Genomic DNA, 22,204 nt, shown 5'->3' on the forward strand with positions numbered 1-22,204 from the left:
GATTTCAACATATAGGTAGACTGGGAGAATCAGGATGGTATTGGACCTCAAGAAAGAGACTTTGTGGAGTGCCTCCAAGATGGATTCTTTGAAAAGCTGGTGCTGGAGCCGACCAGGGAGAAGGCAATTCTGATCTGATATTGTGCAACGAACCAGAATTGGTCAGGGACCTCGAAGTGAAGGAGCCATTGGGAAGTAGTGACCATAATACAATAAGCTTCAATCTGCAATTTGAGGGGAAAAGGGTACCATCGGAAGTGACAATATTTCAGTTGAATAAAGGGAACTATGGAGCTATGAGGGAGGAGCTGGCCAAAGTTAAGTGGTGCAATACCTTAGCAGGGATGACAGTGGAGGAACAATGGCAGATATTTCTGGGGGTAATGCAGAAGATGCAGGATCAGTTCATTCCAAAAAGGAAGAAAGATCCTAGGAGGAGGCATGGGTGGCCATGGCTGACGAGGGAACTTAAGAAACATATAAAGTTAAAAGAGAAAAAGTATAACATAGCAAAGATAAGTGGGAAAACGGAGGACTGGGAAGCTTTTAAAGAACAACAGAGGATTACTAAGAACGAAATACGCAGAGAAAAACTGAGGTACGAAGGTAGACTGGCCAAAAATATAAAGGAGGATAGTAAAAGCTTTTTTAGGTATGTGAAAGGCAAAAAAATGGTTAAGCCTAAAATTGGGCCCTTGAGACAGAAACCGGGCAATATATTACGGGGAACAAAGAAATGGCAGAAGACTTGAATTGGTACTTCAGATCTGTGTTCACTGGGGAAGACACAAGCAATCTCCCTGAGGTAACAGTGGCTGAAGGACCTGAACTTAAGGGAATTTATATTTGCCAGGAATTGGTGTTGGAGAGAATGTTAGGTCTGAAGGTTGATCAGACCCCGGGGCCTGATGGTCTACATCCCAGGGTACTGAAGGAGGTGGTTCGAAAAATCGTGGATGCGTTGGTGATTATTTTCCAGAGTTCGTTGGATTCGGGATCAGTTCCTGCGGATTGGAGGGTGGCTAATCTTGTACCACTTATTAAGAAAGGTGGGAGAGAGAAAGCAGGAAATTATAGACCAGTTAGTCTGACTTCAGTGGTGGGAAAGATGCTGGAGTCAATTATAAAGGATGAAATTACGACACATCTGGATAGTAGTAACAGGATAGGTCAGAGTCAGCATGGATTTATGAAGGGGAAATCATGCTTGACTAATCTTCTAGAATTTTTTGAGGATGTAACTCTGAAGATGGACGAGGGAGATCCAGTAGATGTAGTGTACCTGGACTTTCAGAAAGCCTTTGATAAAGTCCCACATAGGAGGTTAGTGAGCACAATTAGGGAGCATGGTATTGGGGGCAAAGTACTAACTTGGATTGAAAGTTGGTTGGCTGACAGGAAACAAAGAGTAGTGATAAACGGCTCCATTTCAATGGCAGGTAGTGACCAGTGGGGGACCGCAGGGATCAGTGCTGGGACCGCAGCTTTTTACAATATATATTAATGATATAGAAGATGGTATTAGTAATAACATTTGCAAATTTGTTGATGATACTAAGCTGGGTGGCAGGGTGAAATGTGAGGAGGATGTTAGGAGATTACAGGGTGACCTGGACAGGTCAGATGCATGGCAGATACAGTTTAATGTGGATAAATGTATGGATATCCACTTTGGTGGCAAGAACAGGAAGACAGATTACTACCTAAATGGAATCAATTTAGGTAAAGGGGAGGTACAAAGAGATCTGTACACCAGTCAATGAAGGTAAGCATGCAGGTACAGCAGATAGTGAAGAAAGCTAACAGCATGCTGGCCTTCATAACAAGAGGGATTGAGTATATGTGGGAGATAAGAAATGTTTTTGCAGGTGGGGTGGGGTGGGGTGTTAATTCTTGTGGCATGTAGCATGTAGAATACTTAAGACTAAGATTTTAATGAATATAGAGGGTCTTTTAAAGAAAATAGTTTTAAGCTAGGAAATAACTTTAAAGGGTTGTAGCTGACCACAAAAAGAAGCAGCAAGGGCATTTCACAATAAAGCTTATAGTATGATAAGAGAAACTGGATAAAAGAACAAGCTGTAACAAACAAGGAACAAAGAATGCAGACAAGGACAGCAGGATGGCCAGATAAGAAAATAACTAACAAGTGAGGTAATCGGCTTATGATAGGATGGGAAAAGGGAGGTGTGATTCCGCAAATTGTAAATTAAATAAGAATGCTAACAGGCTCTGTTTTCGCGCGCATTTCTGCTTGATCGCAGAAGTGTCCGGTCCTTGCAAGGCTGTAATAAATTGTTCTCGTTTCCAAGGCTTTGACTCAGGCTGATTTGTGAGTGAGTTCTGTTTCTCACAATATAGAAGCAAAGAGGTTCTTCTGCAGCTGTACAGGGATCTGGTGAGACCACACCTGGAGTATTGTGTGCAGTCTGGTCTCCAAATTTGAGGAAAGACATTCTGGATATTGAGGGAGTGCAGCATAGGTTCACGAGGTAAATTCCTGGAATGGCAGGACTACCTTACGCTGAAAGACTGGAGCGACTGGGCTTGTATACCCTTGAGTTTAGAAGACTGAGGGGGGATCTGATTGAGACATATAAGATTATTAAAGGATTGGACACTCTGGAGGCAGGAAACATGTTCCCACTGATGGGTGAGTGCCGAAGCAGAGGACACAGCTTAAAAATACAGGGTCGACCATTTAGGACAGAGATGAGGAGAAACTTCCTCACCCAGAGAGTGGTGTCTGTGTGGAATGCTCTGCCCAGAGGGCAGTGGAGGCCCAGTCTCTGGATTCATTTAAGAAAGAGTTGGATAGAGCTCTCAAGAATAGTGGAATCAAGGGTTATGGAGATAAGGAAGAAACGGGATACTGATTAAGGATGATCAGCCATGATCATATTGAATGGTGGTGCAGGCTCGAAGGGCAGAATGGTCTACTCCTGCACCTATTGTCTACTGTCTATAATTATTGCAATTCCAATTAAAAGATAATACTGTGCATAATTGCTTAATTTGATTTAAGTCTACAATCTTTAGTTTCATGCTACAACTGGACTAAAATAATCTTTAACAAATGTTACTATACATGGGCCACACAATGGGTCTGACTGAAAATTGTAAATAAGTTGCCAAAACATTCAAAATTATCAGTAAATGTTACTATCCATGAAATTACTGTGTTTTGAATGTTGTGAGTATGGGCTGATGGATATGGTAAAGTAGCTATTGTTCTAATGGATAATATGGCTGCTCTCTGATTACAGAGACATGACTGGGTCATTATGCCTCAGGTGAGGGGAGAGATTGAGAAGGAGAGTCCTTCATGGTAACCTCAGCCATTGCAGAAATAAAGTCCATGCTGTTGGTGTTACTCTGCATCACAAACCAGCTATCTAACCAACTGAGCCAATAACCCCTGGCTGAATATTGCAAACAGATGAAGTTATACGTGTTTGTTATGATCGACCCCCACCTTTTTGGAATATATGGTCGTTATGCCAAGTTTCACTGCAATCTCACTGCAGACAGAAAGAACACACACACATATTGTGCTTTTATACCTCAACTAAACATCTCGGGATGAACCCTTTGGTTAAATGGAGCAAGCCTACATAATTTACACAAAGCCTGGAGCTAACTATCATCTGTTTTGGGCATTCTTCATGGCAACTTCACTATCATTCAGAATCCAGTTGCCAACAAGTCAGCACGTTCCTCTAATATAACAGAAAATGGTGTTTCCCTTTGATATTTCTTGCTCATTGCCCTGATGAGCGCAAGACACAAAGCTTTGACAAAGTGGATCATTTTCAGCAGTACTCAAATTGTAGCAGTGCTGAAATTCAAAAGCAAATTTATGGTAGATAATGGATTCAATCCGTCTCATACTAAAGCAGTCATTCTACCTGTTCCTGCACTTCTACCATCAAAGGCGTTCATAGCACAAAAAGAAATGCTTTTCCTCAACAGAAATTAAACCACAGTGCAGTATAGTAGGGTAGCACAGTGGCTCAGTGGTTAGCACTGTTGCCTTGCAGCACCAGGGACCCAGGTTTGATTCTAGCCTCGGGTTTGCACATTCTCCCCATGTCTGAGTGGGATTCCTCCGGGTGCTCCAGTTTCCTCCCACAGTCCAAAGTCATGCAAGTTAGGTAAATTGGCCATGCTTACTTGCCCACAGTGTACAGGGATGTGTAGGCTAGGTGGATTAGTCAAGGGAACTGTAGATTAATAGGGCAGGGGAATGGGTTTGGGTGGGATAGTCTTTGGAGGATCAGTGTGGACTTGTTGGGCCAAAATGGCCTGTTTCCACACTGTGGGGATTCCATGATTCTCTCTGAAAATAATTATTTACAGTTACTAACTAACTGGTTACTGAAGCAAAATAGATCAGATATGTATTAACCAGATCACAAGGATGAAGTAATGGCAAGAGCGAATATTGCTCTACTATTTATGCTGCCCTTAAACTCATCTGACATTTGAGGATTAGTGTGAGTTAACAGACAGCATTGGATTATAAAGACCCTTTGCACCAACTTTCTCTCCTGGGAGTTCTAAGTGCACATCCTTTTGATTTGAATATTGGATGGAAGCAATTATCCTGTTGATTCCTGAATAGCATTAAACCCAGTATGTAGCCTTGACGAACTTGCACAACTTTACATTGCAACATTTGTTAAAGATTACTGTCGTCTGGCTCCAGTTGCAGCATGAAACCAATGGTTGCAGTCCTAAATTTAGCAATTATATGCATTATTACCTTTCAATTGGAATTACAATAATTATAATTAAAAGCATCCTCTCCCATTAAAATTGCAAAACTCATACTGTGTTAACTTTATCTTTTACATGTCTACAAGGCAATATAAGTTTGTAGCTTTTGTCACCTGGAGATGCTTTCAAGTGAAAAAGAACAGAAAAAGTGCATCAGATGATTGCAGTTACTCTGTACGTTTTGAATCTCTGAAGCTGGGACCACTTGACAATGACACAAGATGTGCAGTACAATTGCTCGTTCGATCTTAATGTTGGAAAATGAATGACACTCCCATCAGACACAGCAAAACATGAACATGCATGATATTGCTATGACATTTCATACTCATCTATTGTAATTTTACAAATGAATTTTAGGTGATAAATAGCTATATACGTTTTCTTTAGAAACTTTTCCTGTAACCCGTCTCCCTAACATCATTCATTGCTGTAAACTGTGCGCATCGTTGAAGAGACATGACAAACAATGAAGTTGTAAGCTTTTTATAATCTGGCAAGTATTACAGGTACCATCACTGTGAGGCACTCCCTCCAGAAAAATGGTAGTCCTTACAAATGAACAATACTCCTGTTCTGCCAAAAGACAAAGTGCCAATCTGCAAAGCCACGTCTACAGAGGTTAACAAAATTGAGCATTTGGAGACAACACAAAATGTGTTCTCGTCAGGTCATCTATCCACACTCACCATCAATCCACTTCCTGGCAACAGTCTGCAAACTCCAGGAGAAGTAAGCAGGGCAGTGACAGACCCATGGTACGTGATGTTGTATAGGGGTTCTGAAAAGGTTAATGCTAGGAATGCCTTGAGAACCCTCCACTCTGAAGATGTCATTATGGGCTTCTTGGAAAAAAACTGCTTTAGACGTCGTCTGAGTAAGATTTACATTCTGAGTTTATTGCATAAACTCCGTAATAATGTCCAATATGTATATAATTAAAGAAAAAACAATTTTGTTACCATAAGAATGATCTCTTAATCCACGAAGAAGCAGCTCATTTCTCTCATGTCCCTCAATCTCAATTTCTCCAACATATTGACCCCACTGCTCATAATGTGTCTGCTGCTGATTGTACCTGAGAAACACAACATAAATGGGCATTGTAAAACATACACCAATAAAAGTGACACAATTAATCTCAGTGCTTTGAGGGACCAGGTTTTCAATTGCAGAGGTGCACCCACAATTTTATTTGGAGGCAGAATTATGCAGAGTGAGTGCTTTTTGACAGACAAGGGAAGTAAATAGTTATCGAAGCCAAATAGCCAAGTGGAACTGAGATGACAATCAGATCAGCCACGATCTCATGAACTGTGCAGCAGCTGCAAAGGACTGAATGTTCCTTCCTGCTCCAAAGTCCTATTTTCCTCTGCCAACTCCATAAATCTTTCTGCTGTGCTGCTTCTGAAGGCAATATGTTAATTAACAGAAGTAAAAATGTAAACAATTGATGTTGGAAATCTAATGTCATGCCCTAGAGGGTATGAAGATACAACTGCCTTGTTTTCAAAATGGATGCTGATGAACTGTTATATGATGGCTGCTAAAAGGACTTGTGCAACTTCTACAAAAGCTATCAAACTTCTGGTAAGTTCTGAATTGAATCACAATGGACAGAGTTCTCCTCTTTGAACGAACATGCTTAACCAGTAGTCCATTGTGGAATTTACTACTGTCATTTTAAATACCAGAATCAATGGACTCCTATACACTATCTCCAGATTTTCATTGTAATTAAAGAAAGTTGATGAGACCATAAGTGTGAAAGACATTTACCTCCTATTGAATAATCATGGGTCATTGACTATTTGATTGAAACTGGTCTCCTGGTACGGAAATCCTATCTTTCTAAACGTCGGAAAAGATCTGGAACAGTCTACAGATAAAGTCACCAGACTGCAGACTGTTGTCTCATTACAGAGAGAGAATTGGTGGTAGTTTAACCTGAGGGTCACAAAGCCTCAGGCAATGGAAGAGGTTGAGAAGGTGAGTGCTTCACAGTAATTTCAGTTGGTGTTGGAAATAAGACCATGCTGTCGGAGTCACTCTCCATCCAGCCAACGGAGCTAACTGCCCCCCATCTCCAGAATAAAACCAACAGTTGCAGAGAAAGTTAAAAATCACACAACACCAGGTTATAGTCCAACAGACAACAGATTTAATTGGAAGCACACTAGCTTTCGGAGCGCTGCTTCTTCATCAGGTGGTTGTGAAAAAGTGGCGCTCCGAAAGCTAGTGTGTTTCCAATTAAACCTGTTGCCTGTTGGACTATAACCTGGTGTTGTGCGATTTTTAACTTTGTACAACCCAGTCCAACACTGACATCTCCAAATCGTTGCAAAGAAAGGCTGTGCTACTTACTTCTTTCAAGAAATGAAAGGCTTCAATGTCTTTTTAAAAGCCTCCCTTCCTGATTCCAAAGCTCTGAGCTCATCTGTAAAGAGGTTCAACTTCCTTATATCACAGCCATGACTGCCTATCGATGTGACCTGTTGAACAGTCTTCTTTTGGAAGCAACCCTGCAGTTTATGTGGAAATCCAAATGTAACTATCTCAACTTACTGGAAAGGGCAAGTGTAGAAAAATATTTCTTTTTTTTTACTGAATCTGCAAAAATACTCGAACTGTTTACTACATTTTTTAACACTTACAAAGTTGTACTACTGTTTTTGGCTGCATTTTTCCTGAGTGTTTGTTAGATGGCTAAAGCAGCTCACAGATGTTTTTGGGATGAATGAGTGATTACATTATTGTCTTTGATTAAACACATAAAAATCCACTGTTTCTTTTGCTTTACACTAACCACACTCTAACTGGGATTTAGAAACACACACATTTGTCTTTTAAAAAATATACCACACTGATTACAGATCAAACAGGAAGGAATTGGGGATTTCAGTTTATCTTCCCTCCTCTGTCTAACATTAAACTAAGGACTCAAAGTATTGCAAATCTTCTATGTTGGATGCATGCATGTACAAACCATACTGGAAGGGATAATACATATCTGCATATTCAGTTGTTTGAGAAATAAGAACATGTAGGTGCATGTATGTTGTATGTTAACTGGTTCTCAATTAAGAGGATCAATTGGTGGTGAGACAGGAAGGTTGAGCTTGGGCCTGCCCACCCAGAAATTACATTGGGTGGAGGTGAAAAGATTTCAGGGTTCTGACACACCACCATCTTGCGTAATGATATTTCCTTCCCAAATTCAGGCCTCAAAAACATTCCACCCAAAGGACTCCGCAGCTTGAAATGATCAAACCGGACAAGGAAAAAAATAAGTCAAGTCTCAGCCATTTTTACTGTTGATGTGTTTCCATTAAAAACTGGAAAAATGCATTTCTACACTAGAATAAAGAACTAATTGTTTCATTACGATTGGATGCAATCACAGTGCATGTTGGCAGTACAGTTCAGAAACCAGTGACCTGTGGTAACCTCACAATATCTCAGAGGCACTATTTGTTATTGGTCTTGCTTGAGAGATTGCTTGGTCCAGATCCCTCACTTCCTTCAATTATTACATCGTCAGGAGTCACATGACACCAGGTTATAGTCCAACAGGTTTATTTGAAATCACACAAGCTATTGAAGTACAGACCCTTCTTTAGGTGCAGTGTTTAATTACAGTGCAGAATTAGATAATGTGTGTAAGGTCACAGCTTAATATCTCGCACCAATGATAGCAGGAACAGCTTGACCCTGCTTATTCAACAGGAACCACGCTTCTGGATCAGGCATTACTTTTAATACTTAGAATCATAGAACCCTATAGTGCGGAAACAGGCTATTCAGCCCATCAAGTCCACACTGACCTGCCGAAGATCATCCTACCTAGACACACCCTACCTCTGTAACGCTACATTTTGTCATGGCTAATCCATCTAGCCTACACATTCCAGGACACTACGGGCAATTTAACATGACCAATCCACCTAACCTAAGCAGTCAAAAAGGAGATGTGACTGAAATTGACCAAGTCCTTCTTTAAATGCATAACATGTGCTCCAATGACATCCTCAGAGCTAACTGCTGTTTGGATTTAAAGATGGAGCTATTAAAGAGCTTTAAAAGCAAACAAAAATACCTTAGAAACAACAATGAAATCGTACTAAATGTATCTAGGAATCGGATTTGCATCCAGCCAATTAAAACACAGATGTGAGAAAATTAGTGTGAAAGTATGCCAACTGTAAACTAGTGAAAGATTGTCGTTAAGAAATATGTAAAAAAAAATTCTCTTTGTCTGGACTAGAGAAAGTTACAGGGAAGTGGATTTTTTAAAAAAATAAGGATTTTTGGCAAGGCAAACATATCAAGGCTATTTTAGTGGCAGATTTAGAATCATGAACAGAAAAACAACAGCAAGTATAAGAATATTGGAAACACAAATAAATTAACAGAGTTCCTTGATATTGCCAACCATCTCAGTCCACTGCTATGCTGCTCATTTTGTTGAGTGTGTGGCATCCTTTGCTAAATTTCAAACTCCTAAACTTCAACCAGTGAGCAGCATCTGTTAGCTTCACTGTAAAGTAAATGAGGTCAGGGAGAGAAGAAGACCTCCCACTCCTCAAAACAGAATGGGAATTGGAAGGGTTTATGGGTACTTGTGCAATGTTAAAACCGGCTGCTCATTTTGCAAAAAAAAACAAGTTATCACTCTATCATGTATACATAGAAGAACCTGAAGAATTGCTGGCAGTATCTGTAGAGAGAGAAACAGAGCTAATGTGTTGAGTCCAACAACTTATTTGGAACTCGCATATTCCTTCAAGCATTCCGAAGCTAGACTCCAAAGTTCTTCATCTGACCGCATCATAATTTCGTCCTATTCCTTTCTCTCTCATCTCAGCTCTGGTTCAGTTGTTAACACTTTTCCTTCTAAATTGTATGGTCAGGTTCAAGTCTCACTGCAAAAACTAAGAGAAACTGAGAATTGTAGACGCTGGAGATCAGAGTTCAGAGTGTGGTGCTGGAACAGCACAGCAGATCAGGCAGTAGCCGAGGAGCAGGAAAATCGATGCTTTGGGTATAAGCCCTTCATCAGGAATGAGGTTTGTGAGCTGAGGGGGTGGAGAGATAAATGGGAGAGGAGTGGGGCTGGAGGGGAGATAGCTGAGAGTACGATAGATTGATGGAGGTAGGAACAATGGTGATAAGTTGGAGAGGAGGGTGGAGTGGATAGGTGGGAAGGAAGTTGGACAGGTAGGACAGGTCATGAGGGTTGAGCCAAGTTGGAAGATTGGAACTGGGATAAGGTGGGGGGAGGAAAAATGAAAACCTGGTGAAGCCCACATTGATGCTGTGTGGTTGGAGGGTCCTGAGGCAGAAGATGAGGCGTTCTTCCTCCAGGCGTCACTCAGGTGGTTAGGGAGGGGCAATAAAGGAGGCCCAGGACCTGCATATCCTTGGTGGAGTGGGAGCGGGAGTTGAAATGTTTGGTCACAGGACGGTGGGGTAGGTTGGTGCGGGTGGCCTGGAGATGTTCTCTGAAGTGCTCTGCAAGTAGGTGTCCTGTCTCCCCAGTGTAAAGGAGCACCAGGAGCAACAGATACAGTAAATGATATGTGTGGAAGTGCAAGTAAAACTCTGATGAATGTGGAAGGCTCCTTTGGGGCTTTGGACAGAGGTGAGGGCAAAAATTAACACTAACCCTGCAGTGCAGTACTGAGGAAGCCCTGTTGAGGATAAATTGGCTGCCACATTTCTTACACTAAAGACTGAATACAATTCAAAAAGTATTTCATTGACTGTAAAGAACGGGGGGGGGGGGGGGGGGGGGGGGGTATTGGTGGTAATGTTACTGGACTAGTAATGCAGAATCTCAGGGTAATATTCTGGGAATACCGGTTTGAATCCCAACATGGCAGATGGTGAAATTTGAAATCCAATAAAAAGCAAGCTGAAAAAGGACGCCATAAGTATTATAAGAAGTTGGTCAATTGAGTCTGCTCTGCCATTCAATAGGCATACCAGGGCATCAATTGAAGATAAGAGGCACAAGGTTTAGAGGGAATTAAAGGAGAATCTTTTTTATTCAGAGGGAGGTGAATATCTGGAACTTAATGCCTGAAAGGGTGGTAGTGGCAGAAACTGTTACAAGTAGCATGATCCAAGCGCTGGGAAATAGGATCTGGATTTGATAACCAGCCAAAGTGCATCTTCCAGTGATGTAATTCCCGAAGTGATCATGATTGATTTCATAATCCTCAGCTCGACCTTCCTGTCATACCCTCATGACATTTGTTAAATTTTAAATATGGTATATTGACTCTGATTGGCTCAGAGCAATCAACCAGAGGAATTTGTTTTGTTAAACTGAAACAGGCACAGTGTGTGTACATGTTCTTTCTGATGCAAAGAACAACTTGCAAGATTGCAAAAGAAAACATAAACATGGTTCAGGTTATGTAATATTAATAATAGAAGAGGATTCATAGAATCATAGAGTGAGAGAGATATACAGCATGGAAGCAGACCCTTCGGTCTGACTCGTCCATGCCGACCAGATATCCCAACCCAATCGAGTCCCACCTGCCAGCACCCGGCCCATATTCCTCCAAACCCTTCCTATTCATATACCCATCCAAATGCCTCTTAAATGTTGCAATTGCACTAGCCTCCACCACTTCCTCTGGCAGCCCATTCGACACAGTCACCATCCTCTGCGTGAAAAGGTTGCCTCTTAGGTCTCTTTTATATCTTTCCTCCCTCACCATAAACCTAGGCCCTCTAGTTCTGGACTCCCCCACCCCAGGGAAAAGACTTTGTCTATTTATCCTATCTATGCCCCTCATAACTTTGTCAACCTCTATGAGATCACCCTCAGTCTCCGATGCTCCAGGGAAAACAACCCCAGCCTATTCAACTTCTCCCTATAGCTCAAATCCTCCAACCCCGGCAACATCCTTGTAAATCTTTTCTGAACCTATTCAAGATTCACAACATCCTTCCGATAGGAAGGAGACCAGAAATGCACACAGTATTCCAACAGTGGCCTAACCAATGTCCTGTACAGCCGCAACATGACCTCCCAACTCCTGTACTCAAAATTCTGACCAATAAAGGAAAGCATACCAAACGCCTTCTTCACTATCCTATCTACCTGCATACAAGGAGCTCTGAACCTGCACTCCAACATCTTTGATCAGCAACACTCCCTAGGACCTTACCATTAGGTATAAGTCCTGCTAAGGTTTGCTTTCCCAAAATGCAGCACCTTGCATTTATGTAAATTAGACACCACCTGCCACTCCTCAGCCCATTGGCTCATCTGATCAAGATCCCATTGTAAAGCGAGGTAACCTTTTTTGTTGTCCACTACACCTCCAATTTTGGTGTCATCTGCAAACGTACTAACTATACCTCTTATGCTCACATCTAAATCATTTATATAAATGAAGAAAAGTAGTGGACTCAGCACCAATCCTTGTAGCAAGCCACTGGTCACAGGCCTCCAGTCTGAAAAACAATCCTCCACCACCACCCTCTGTCTTCTACCTTTGAGCCAGTTCTGTATCCAAATGGCTAGTTCTCCATGTATTCCATGAGATCTCACCTTGCTCACAAGTCTCCCATGGGGAACCTTGTCGAACGCCTTACTGAAGTCCATATAGATCACATCTACTGCTCTTCCCTCATCAATCCTCTTTGTTACTTCTTCAAAAAACTCAATCAAGTTTGTGAGACATGATTTCCCATGCACAAAGCCATGTTGACTATCCCGAATCAGTCCTTGCCTTTCCAAATACATGTACATCCTGTCCCTCAGGATTCCCTCCAACAACTTTGTCCACCACCAATATCAGGCTCACTGGCCTATAGTTTCCTAGCTTGTACTTACCACCTTTCTTAAACAGTGGCACCACGTTAGCCAACCTTCAGTCTTTCAGCGCCTCGCCTGTGACTATCGATGATACAAATATCTCACCAAGAGGCCCAGCAATCACTTCCCTAGTTTCCCACAGAGTTCTAGGCTACACCTGATCATGTCCTGGGGATTTATCCACTTTTATGCATTTCAAGACATTCAGCACTTCCTCCTCCATAATATGGACATTTTTCAAGATGTCACCACCTATTTCCTTATATTCTATATCTTCCACAGTAAACACTGATGCAAAATACTCAGTTAGCATCTCTACCAACTCCTGCAGCTCCACACAAATGCTACCATGCTGATCTTTGAGGGACCCTATTCTCTCCTTAATTACCCTTTTGTCCTTAATGTATTTGTAAAAGCCCTTTGGATTCTCCTTAACTCAATTTGCCAAAGCTATCTCATGCCCTGTTTTTGCCCTCCTGATTTCCCTCTTAAGTATACTTCTACTGCCTTTATACTCTTCGAAGGATTCACTCGATCTATCCTGTCTATACTTGACATATGCTTCCTTCTTTTTCTTAACCAAACCCTCAGTTTCTTTAGTCTTCCAGCATTCCCTATACCTACGAGCCTTTCTTTTCACCCAAACAGGAATATACGGTTTCTGGACCCTGATTATCTCATTTTTGAAGCTGTCCCTTTACCTGTGAACATCTGTCTCCCAATCAGCTTCTTGTCTAATACTGTCAAAATTGACCTTTCTCCAATTTAGAACTTCAATTTTTAGATCTGGTCTATCCTTTTCCATCACTACTTTAAAACTAATAAAATTATGGTTGGCCCCAAAGTGGTCACCCGTTGACACCTCAAACACCTGCCCTGCCTTATTTCCCAAAAGTAGGTCAAGTTTTGCACCTTCTCTAGTAGGTACTGAATCAGAATATTTTCTTGGACACACTTAACAAATTCCTCTCCATCTAAACCCTAAACACTATGGCAGGCCCAGTCTATGTTTGGAAAGTTAAAATCCTCTATCATAACCACCTTATTATTCTTATAGATAACTGAGATCTCCTTACAAATTTATTTCTCAATTCCCCTTTGACTACTAGGGGGTCAATAATACAGTCCCAATAAGGTGATCATCCCTTTCTTATTTCTAAGTTCCACCCAAAAAACTTATTTGGATGTATTTCCAGGAATATCCTCCCTGTAATGCTATCCCTTATCAAAAACACCACACCCTCTCCTCTCTTGCCTCCCTTTCTGTCCTTCCTGTAGCATTTGTATCCTGGAACATTAAGCTACCAGTCCTGTCCATCCCTGAGCTATGTTTCTATAATTGCTATGATATCCCAGTCTCATGTTCCTAACTATGCCCTAAGTTCATCTGCCTTCCCTGTTAGGCCCCTTGCATTGAAATAAATGCAGTTTAATTTATCAGTTCTACCTTGTCCCTGTCAGTATATTAGTCCCCTTCCAATTTCGGTGCAATCTGTCCTTCTTGTACAGGTTACTTCTACCCCAAAAGAGGTTCCAATGATCCAATAATGTGAATCCCTCTCCCATTCACCAGCTCCTCAGCCATCCATTCATCTGCTCTATCCTCCTATTCCTGCCCTCATTAGCTCGTAGCACCTGGAGTAATCCAGATATTAGTACTCTCGAGGACCTCCTTTTTAAATTCTTGCCTAACTCTCTGTAATCTCCCTTCAGAATCTCAACCTTTTCCCTTCCTATGCCGTTGGTTCCAATGTGGACAATGACCTCTTGCTGGCTCCTCTCCCCCTTGAGAACATTCTGCACCCTCTTTGAGACATCCTTGATCCTGGCACCAGGGAAGCAAGACACCATTCTGATTTTTCACTGCTGTCCACAGTCTGTACTTCGGACTAGAGAATCCCCCAACACAATCTATCCCTTAGAACCTGAAGTACTCCTCATTGCATTAGAGCCAGTCTCAATCCCAGAAAGCCAGCTGTTCATGGCTACATTCCTCTGAGAATCCATCACCTCTTACATTTTCCAAAACAGCATACTTGTTTCAAATGGGGATAGCCACAGAAGACTCCTTCACTACCTTGTCTACTTCTCTTACTTTGCCTCAAGTTAACCCATCTATGTGACTGTATTTGTGACTTTTCTCCCTTCCTATAACTGCCATCCATCACACCCCTTTGCTCTTGTAAATTCCTCATTGCCTCTGTCGCTCCAACCGTTCGATCAGATAGAATTCGCAATCAATGGCATTTATTGCAGAAATAATCCTCAATAACATGTAAACTCTCCCTAAACTCCCACATCCAACAAGAACATATCACTCTACTAAGGGCCATTTTTGCTTCTTCCAATCTGCAGACCCAGAAAATAGCATCGTCTTATTCCTCTACAAAACACTGCTTTAGGCTAACTTAATACTTATGGCTTATATTTTTAAGTTGAATCAAGAGATGTACCTCAATAAAACACATAATCAAGGAACAATCCACTCTATTCACTACTGCAGACTTACGGCAAGGCCCCAAGGCCACATTTAAAACTAATAATTTAACTGTCTCTGTGCTGTGACCTTTCCAAAACAGGTTACTGCAACATCAGTTGTGAATTTCACAGTTTGTTAATTTTCATTGACGCACTCCAATGTCCAGCGATACATGAATTCAACAGCAAAGGGAGTAACTGCGCAGGTTCACTGCTCTATCAGTTAGCAGATTGGGTTTCTTTCTCTCTCACACTCCTGCACTGACCTCACCATGTGCTGCCTTTGTCTGTTCCTCTCCCTTTTAAAAGATTCTTCTAATTATAATTATTGCAATTCCAATTAAAAGATAATACTGTGCATAATTGCCTAATTTGATTTATGTCTACAACCTGTAGTTTCATGCTACAACTGGACTAAAGTAATCTTTAACAAATGTTACTATACATGGGCCACACAGTGAGTCTGACTGAAAATTGTAAATAAGTTGCCAAAACATGCAAAATTATCAGTAAATGTTACTATCCATGAAATTACTGTGTTTTGAATGTTGTGAGCATGGGCTGATGGATATGGTAAAGTAGCTATTGTTCTAATGGATAATATGGCTGCTCTCTGATTACAGAGACATGACTGGGTCATTATGCCTCAGGTGAGGGGAGAGATTGAGAAGGAGAGTCCTTCATGGTAACCTCAGCCATTGCAGAAATAAAGTCCATGCTGTTGGTGTTACTCTGCATCACAAACCAGCTATCTAACCAACTGAGCCAATAACCCCTGGCTGAATATTGCAAACAGATGAAGTTATACGTGTTTGTTATGATCGACCCCCATTTTTTTTGGAATATATGGTCATTATGCCAAGTTTCACCCCAATCTCACTGCAGACAGAAAGAACATACACTTTTATACCTCAACTAAACATCTCGGGATGAACCCTTTGGTTAAATGGAGTAAGCCTACATAATTTACACAAAGCCTGGAGCTATCATCTATTTTGGGCATTCTTCATGGCAACTACACTATCATTCAGAATCCAGTTGCCAACAAGTCAGCACGTTCCTCTAATATAACAGAAAATGTTGTTTCCCTTTGATATTTCTTGCTCATTGCCCTGATGAGCGCAAGACACAAAGCTTTGACAAAGTGGATCATTTTCAGCAGTACTCAAATTGTAGCAGTGCTGAAATTCAAAAGCAAATTTATGGTAGATAATGGATTCAATCCGTCTCATACTAAAGCAGTCATTCTACCTGTTCCTGCACTTTTACCATCAAAGGTGTTCATAGCACAAAAAGAAGTGCTTTTCCTCAACAGAAATTAAACCACAGTGCAGTATAGTAGGGTAGTACAGTGGCTAAGTGGTTAGCACTGTTACCTCACAGCACCAGGGACCCGGGTTTGATTCCAGCCTCGGGTGACTGTCTTTTTGGAGTTTGCACATTCTCCCGGAGTCTGAGTGGGTTTCCTCCAAGAATGATAGATTGATGGAGTTGGAGGTAATGGTAATAGGTTGGAGAGGAGGGTGGAGTGGATACTTGGGAAGAAGGTTGGTCAGGTAGGACAGGTCGTGAGGGTGGTGCCAAGTTGGAAGATTGGACCTGGAAAAACATCGGGGGAGGGGAAATAAGGAAACTGGTGAAGTGCACATTGATGCTGCATGGTTGGATAGTCCCAAGGCAGAAGATGAGGTGTTCTTTCTCCAGGCGTCGGTTGGTTAGGAAGTAGCATGGAAGATGCCCAGGACCTGCATGTCCTTGGTGGAGTGGGAGGTGGAGTTGAAGTGTTTGGCCACGGGGCGGTGGGGTAGGTTGATGTGGGTGCCCTGGAGATTTTCTCTGAAGTGCTCTGCAAGTAGGCATCCTGTCTCCCCAATGTAAAGGAGACCACACCGGGAGCAATGGATACAGTAAATGAAATGTGTGGAAGTGCAAGTAAAACTCTGATGGATGTGGAAGACTCCTTTGGGGCTTTGGACGGAGGTGAGGGCAAAAATTAAGACTGACCCTGCAGTGCAGTACTGAGGAAGCCCTGCTGAGGATAAATTGGCTGCCATTTTTCTTACGCTAATGACTGAATACAATTCAAAAAGTATTTCATTGACTTAAAGATCAGGGCAGGTATTGGTGGTAATGTTACTGGATGAGTAATGCAGAATCTCAGGGTAACATTCTGGGAATATAGGTTTGAATCCCAACATGGCAGATGGTGAAATTTGAAATTCATGAGAAAGCGAACTGAATAAAGCCATCACAAGTATTAGCATAAGTTGGTCAATTGAGTCTGCTCTACCATTCAATGGGCATACCTGGGCATCAATACCTGGGAAGATAAGAGGCACGAGGTTTAGATAGTATTAAAGGAGATTTTGTTTTCATTCAGAGGGAGGTGAATATCTGGAACTTAATGCCTGAAAAGGTGGTAGAGGCAGAACCTGTTACAACCTTTAAGTAGCATGGTCCAAGCACTAGGAAATAGAATTACAGCAAATCTGTAATTGATAACCAGCATGGACTTGATGAGCCAAAGGTCCTCTTCCAGCATTGTTATTCCTGAAGAGAACCTGACTGATTTAATAATCCTCAACACGACCTTCCTCCCTTATCCTCATGACCCTTGTGACCCATGCACAAGGACCCTCAAATCCCTCTGTGCTGCATCTTTCTGCAATCCTTCTCTGTTTAAATAATTTCCAGCTCTTGTGTTTTCATTGCCAAAGTACAAGAGCACATATTTTCCACATTGGATTCCACCTGTCAAGTTTTAGATCAATAACAACCTGTCTACACATCTCTATAAACTCCTTGCATCATAGGAACATATCGGAATATAGGAACAGGTGTAGGCCATTCAGCCCCTCAAGTCTGCTCTGCCATTCAATAAGACCATGGCAATCCGTGGCCTAACTCCATATGTCTCCTTCAGGCCCATTTCCCTTGCTTCGTAAAAACTTGTCTAGCTCAGATTTAAACATAACCATCTCAGGAACAGAGTTCCAAACCTCCTCTACTCTTTGTGTGTTGAAGTACTTTCTAACATCTCTGCTGAATGGCCTGGCCCAAATTCTGCACTGTTTAAAGCATTTTCAACCAGTTGAAATAGTTTATCTTTTTAAGCCTGTGATTCCCTATTAATATCCTGAAGACCTCAATCATATTGCTGCTTAACCTTCCAAATTCTGGAGAATAAAGGCCTAATTTGTCTAATCTCTCCTCATAACAACCCCTGACATCCAGGTTGTAAATGTGCACTGAACTCCCTTCATGGTCAAAGCATCCTTCCTCCTGTGTGATGTCCAGATTTGTTCGCAATACTTTAAGTGCAATGTATCTTAGGTTTTGTAGAACTGCACCAAAATGTCTGCATCCTTACATTGCAGCCCTTTAGTTACGAAGGCCAACAGTCCATTAGCCTTCCTGACTATTTCATGGCATTTTAAAGAGTTATGCATCTAAACCCTGAATCGCACTAGACAGCCAATATATTTAACTGTGTACCTTCGAAAAAAAAATTCTGATCTATCCTTTCTTAGTTTCATATGGATAAACTTGCTCACAGCTTTCCCATTCACTTAATCGATCAATATCCCATTGTAATTTTATGCTGTCCTCAACATTGTCTATAATGCTACCCAATTTTGTGCCATTTGGAAATTTGACTTTTTATGCCAATATCCAAGTCATTAATGAGCATCAAAAATAACTGAGGACCTACAATGGTCAGACTGATTCTAATCTAAACAAAGGCTTTACAAAATCTTACATGGATTGATGCAGTTTTTGAGCGAAGTAAAATGTAATTCTGCAAGTACAAATGCACCCCATAAACTTGTATGTGTATGTGTGTCTTTTATATCAGACTCCAGCATTTCTCAATGACAGATGTTAAGTTAACTGGCCTATCGTTACCCATTTTGTGTTTCTCTGCCTTTTTGAATGAGGGAATTACATTAATAGTTTTCCAAACATCTGAGACTATTCCAGAATCTAAAGATTCTTTGAAGATTACGAGCAGTGCATCTATCTCTCTAGCTACTAGCTGCAAGTAGCGACATACAAAGTTTTCACTGTACTCATTGAGTGTATGTGACAATAATGGCTAATTCTAGTAATTCTACTTCCTCTAAAATCCTAGCAAGCAACTTATCAAGTCCAAGGGACCTATTAGACTTTAGTCACAGTAGTTGCCTTCATGCTTCCTCTCAAGTGACAGTTATTTATGTGCATTATTTTCAGTTTGATAATATCCTTGACGTTCCTGGTTAACCATGGTTGGTTTATCCCCTTCCTTGGATCTTTCTTCCTCATTGGGATAAATCATTCTGTAAGTCATGATCTATTTTCTGGAATGTCTTCCATTGTTTCTCAACCATTTTTCTAATATATTCCTTTCTCAGCCAACTCTGCTCGCATTCGTATGTAATTATCCTTATTTAAATTTAGCACAGTTATTTCCAACCCAGGTTCTCACCCTTAAATGCTAAATGCTACCATATTGCTGTCACTGTTCCCTAAAGGATCATTTACTCTGACACAGAGTCATAGAGATGTACAGCATGGAAACAGACCCTTCGGTCCAACCTGTGCATGCCGGCCAACCTAATCTAGTCCCACTTGCCAGCACCTGGCCCATATCCCTCCAAACCTTACCTGCTTATATACCCATCTAGAAACCATTTAAATGCTGTGATTGTACCAGCCTCTGCCACTTCCTCTGGCAGCTCATTCCATACATACACCACCCTGTGTGAAAAAGTTGCCCCTTAGGTCCCTTTTAAATCTTTCCCCTCTCACCCTAAACCTATGCCCTCTAGTTCTGGACTCCCCACCCCAGGGAAAATACTTTGTCTATTTACCCTATCCATGCCCCTCATAATTTTACAAACCTCTGTAGGTCACCCCTCAGCCTCTGACGCTCCAGGGACAACAGCCTCAGCCTATTCAACCTCTCCTCACAGCTCAAATTCTCCAATCTCGATAATATCCTTGTAAATCTTTTCTTGACATCATTTATTAATCTGCGTCATTACACCTTACCAGATCTAAAATGACAGAATCTCTGCTTGGATCCATGACATATTTTTCTAGGAAACCATTCTGATTATATTCTATAAATTGTTCCTCGTGGCTTTCTCCATCAGACTGATTTTGCCAATATACATGAGGATTAACGGCGACCTTGTAACTGCTACTGATGGCCATAAAAATCCACCAGGTTCACTAATGTCCTCCAGGGAAGCAAACGTGCCATCCTTACCCAGTCGGGTCTATATGTAATTCCAGACCCACAATAATGCAGCTGACCACTGACAATAAATACTACCCTCATCTTATGAACAAATAGGAGAGGAAAAAGGTTGGCTGTGAATAATGTGACATAAATACAAGTCTTTCGTACTGTTCTGTATTTATCCTGCTTACACTGAAACATATCCCTTCATGTACCTCCACTCATGAGTTACACATTCTAACCACCTTCTAGGTCAAAAAGCTTGTTCTGAATTTCCGAATGGATCAATTAATAATTGTCTCATATTGATGACTCCTGGTTCTGGTCTTGTTCCTATATGCTGTGATTTTATGAAGTGAAACTCTCATAGTCCATGAAAGAAGGATACCATCGCAATCAGAAATCCAGTTTGAATCTAAGTCACAATCTTAAATTTGGACCTGGAAGTGGCCCTGTCAAACTCCGGTCACATTCTTCCTGAAGGTGGTTAATTAAGAAGTTGTCTCTGGGACTAAGGACATTGGAAGTGGGAGGTCCAATGGGAGAGAAATGTTGGGCCAACAATCCCAGTTGGAGGCTTTGGCACTGCTGAGTTAGGCAGGAGATTGCAAGAGAGTCACAAACTAAAACTACTCTGCAGTGAACGTATGTCATGTATGACCACAGTTGTCAGGTCATCACTGGGGAGAGGGAAAATCTCCAGTTCACCTCCAATTTTCCAATTATTTGAATGGCTCTAACTTTAGTGGGTGGAGGGACTGGGGAGGGGCATCTGAAATTGGCAAGATGCGGTACTGCCATCAACTTTCCCCAAATGGCCAATCAGTGTACACTGTTGGCAAAATACCTCTGCAGGTTGACCTTGGATCTGGCATGATTGTGCCACTTCCAAGCATTCAGCCGTGTGGGCCAACTCTGGCAACATGTGAAATATTAGCTCTTAGAAATGGTTCCACAGCTACTTTAAAGTCTGATTACTACCCAGAGTTCAGACAAGGAGATGTTGTTTTAATCTCTAACATTGGCCGTGGGGTTTCCTTCTATACAATTTTCTTCTATTCTTTGTTATGTTTAATTTGGCTATTAGAAAGTATGCTATAGCTTAGAATCATACAGTCGTACAGCATAGAAACAGACCCTTCAGTCCAACTTATGGCATGCCAATCAAACTAGGTCAATTTGCCTGCATTTGAGCCCTATCTCTCTTAATCTTTTCTATTCATGTACCTGCGCTGAAAATGTGTTGCTAGAAAAGCGCAGCAGGTCAGGCAGCATCCAAGGAGCAGGAGAATCGACGTTTCGGGCATGAGCCCTTCTTCGGGAATGAGGAGAGTGTACCAAACAGGCTAAGATAAAAGGTAGGGAGGAGGGACTTGGGGGAGGGGCGTTGGAAATGCGATAGGTGGAAGGAGGTTAAGGTGAGGGTGATAGGCCGGAGTGGGGGTGCGGGCGGAGACGTCAGAAAGAAGCTTGCAGGTTAGGAAGGTGGTGCTGAGTTCGTGGTTGGGTTGGTTGGTCCAGGTGTCCCAGAGGTGTTCTCTGAAACGTTCCGCAAGTCGGCGGCCTGTCTCCCCAATATAGAGGAGGCCACATCGGGTGCAGTGGATGCAGTAAATGATGTGTGTGGAGGTGCAGATGAATTTGTGGCAGATATGGAAGGATCCATTGGGGCCTTGGAGGAAAGTGAGGGGGGAGATGTGGGCGCAAGTTTTGCATTTCTTGTGGTTACAGGGGAAGGTGCCGGGAGTGAAGGTTGGGTTGGTGGAGGGTGTGGACCTGACAAGGGAGTCACGGAGGGAGTGGTCTTTTCGGAATGCTGATAGGGGAGGGGAGGGAAATATATCCCTGGTGGTGGGGTCCGTTTGGAGGTGGCGGAAATGACG

General features: G+C 41.8%; 1 protein-coding gene across 4 annotated transcripts in view; it reads right to left on the minus strand.

Moving 5' to 3' along the window:
- Positions 1-22,204, minus strand: part of LOC122558251 (uncharacterized phosphotransferase YvkC-like) — a 172,792-nt gene that overhangs the window by 89,525 nt on the left and 61,063 nt on the right. For all 4 annotated transcript variants that reach the window (XM_043706625.1, XM_043706626.1, XM_043706627.1 and 1 more), the window contains one exon: positions 5,742-5,857. In XM_043706625.1, the coding sequence (XP_043562560.1) occupies positions 5,742-5,857 (116 nt within the window). The remainder of the gene's footprint in view (positions 1-5,741; positions 5,858-22,204) is intronic.

The sequence above is a fragment of the Chiloscyllium plagiosum genome, chromosome 17 (genome assembly GCF_004010195.1).
Source record: "Chiloscyllium plagiosum isolate BGI_BamShark_2017 chromosome 17, ASM401019v2, whole genome shotgun sequence".
NCBI lineage: Eukaryota > Metazoa > Chordata > Chondrichthyes > Orectolobiformes > Hemiscylliidae > Chiloscyllium > Chiloscyllium plagiosum.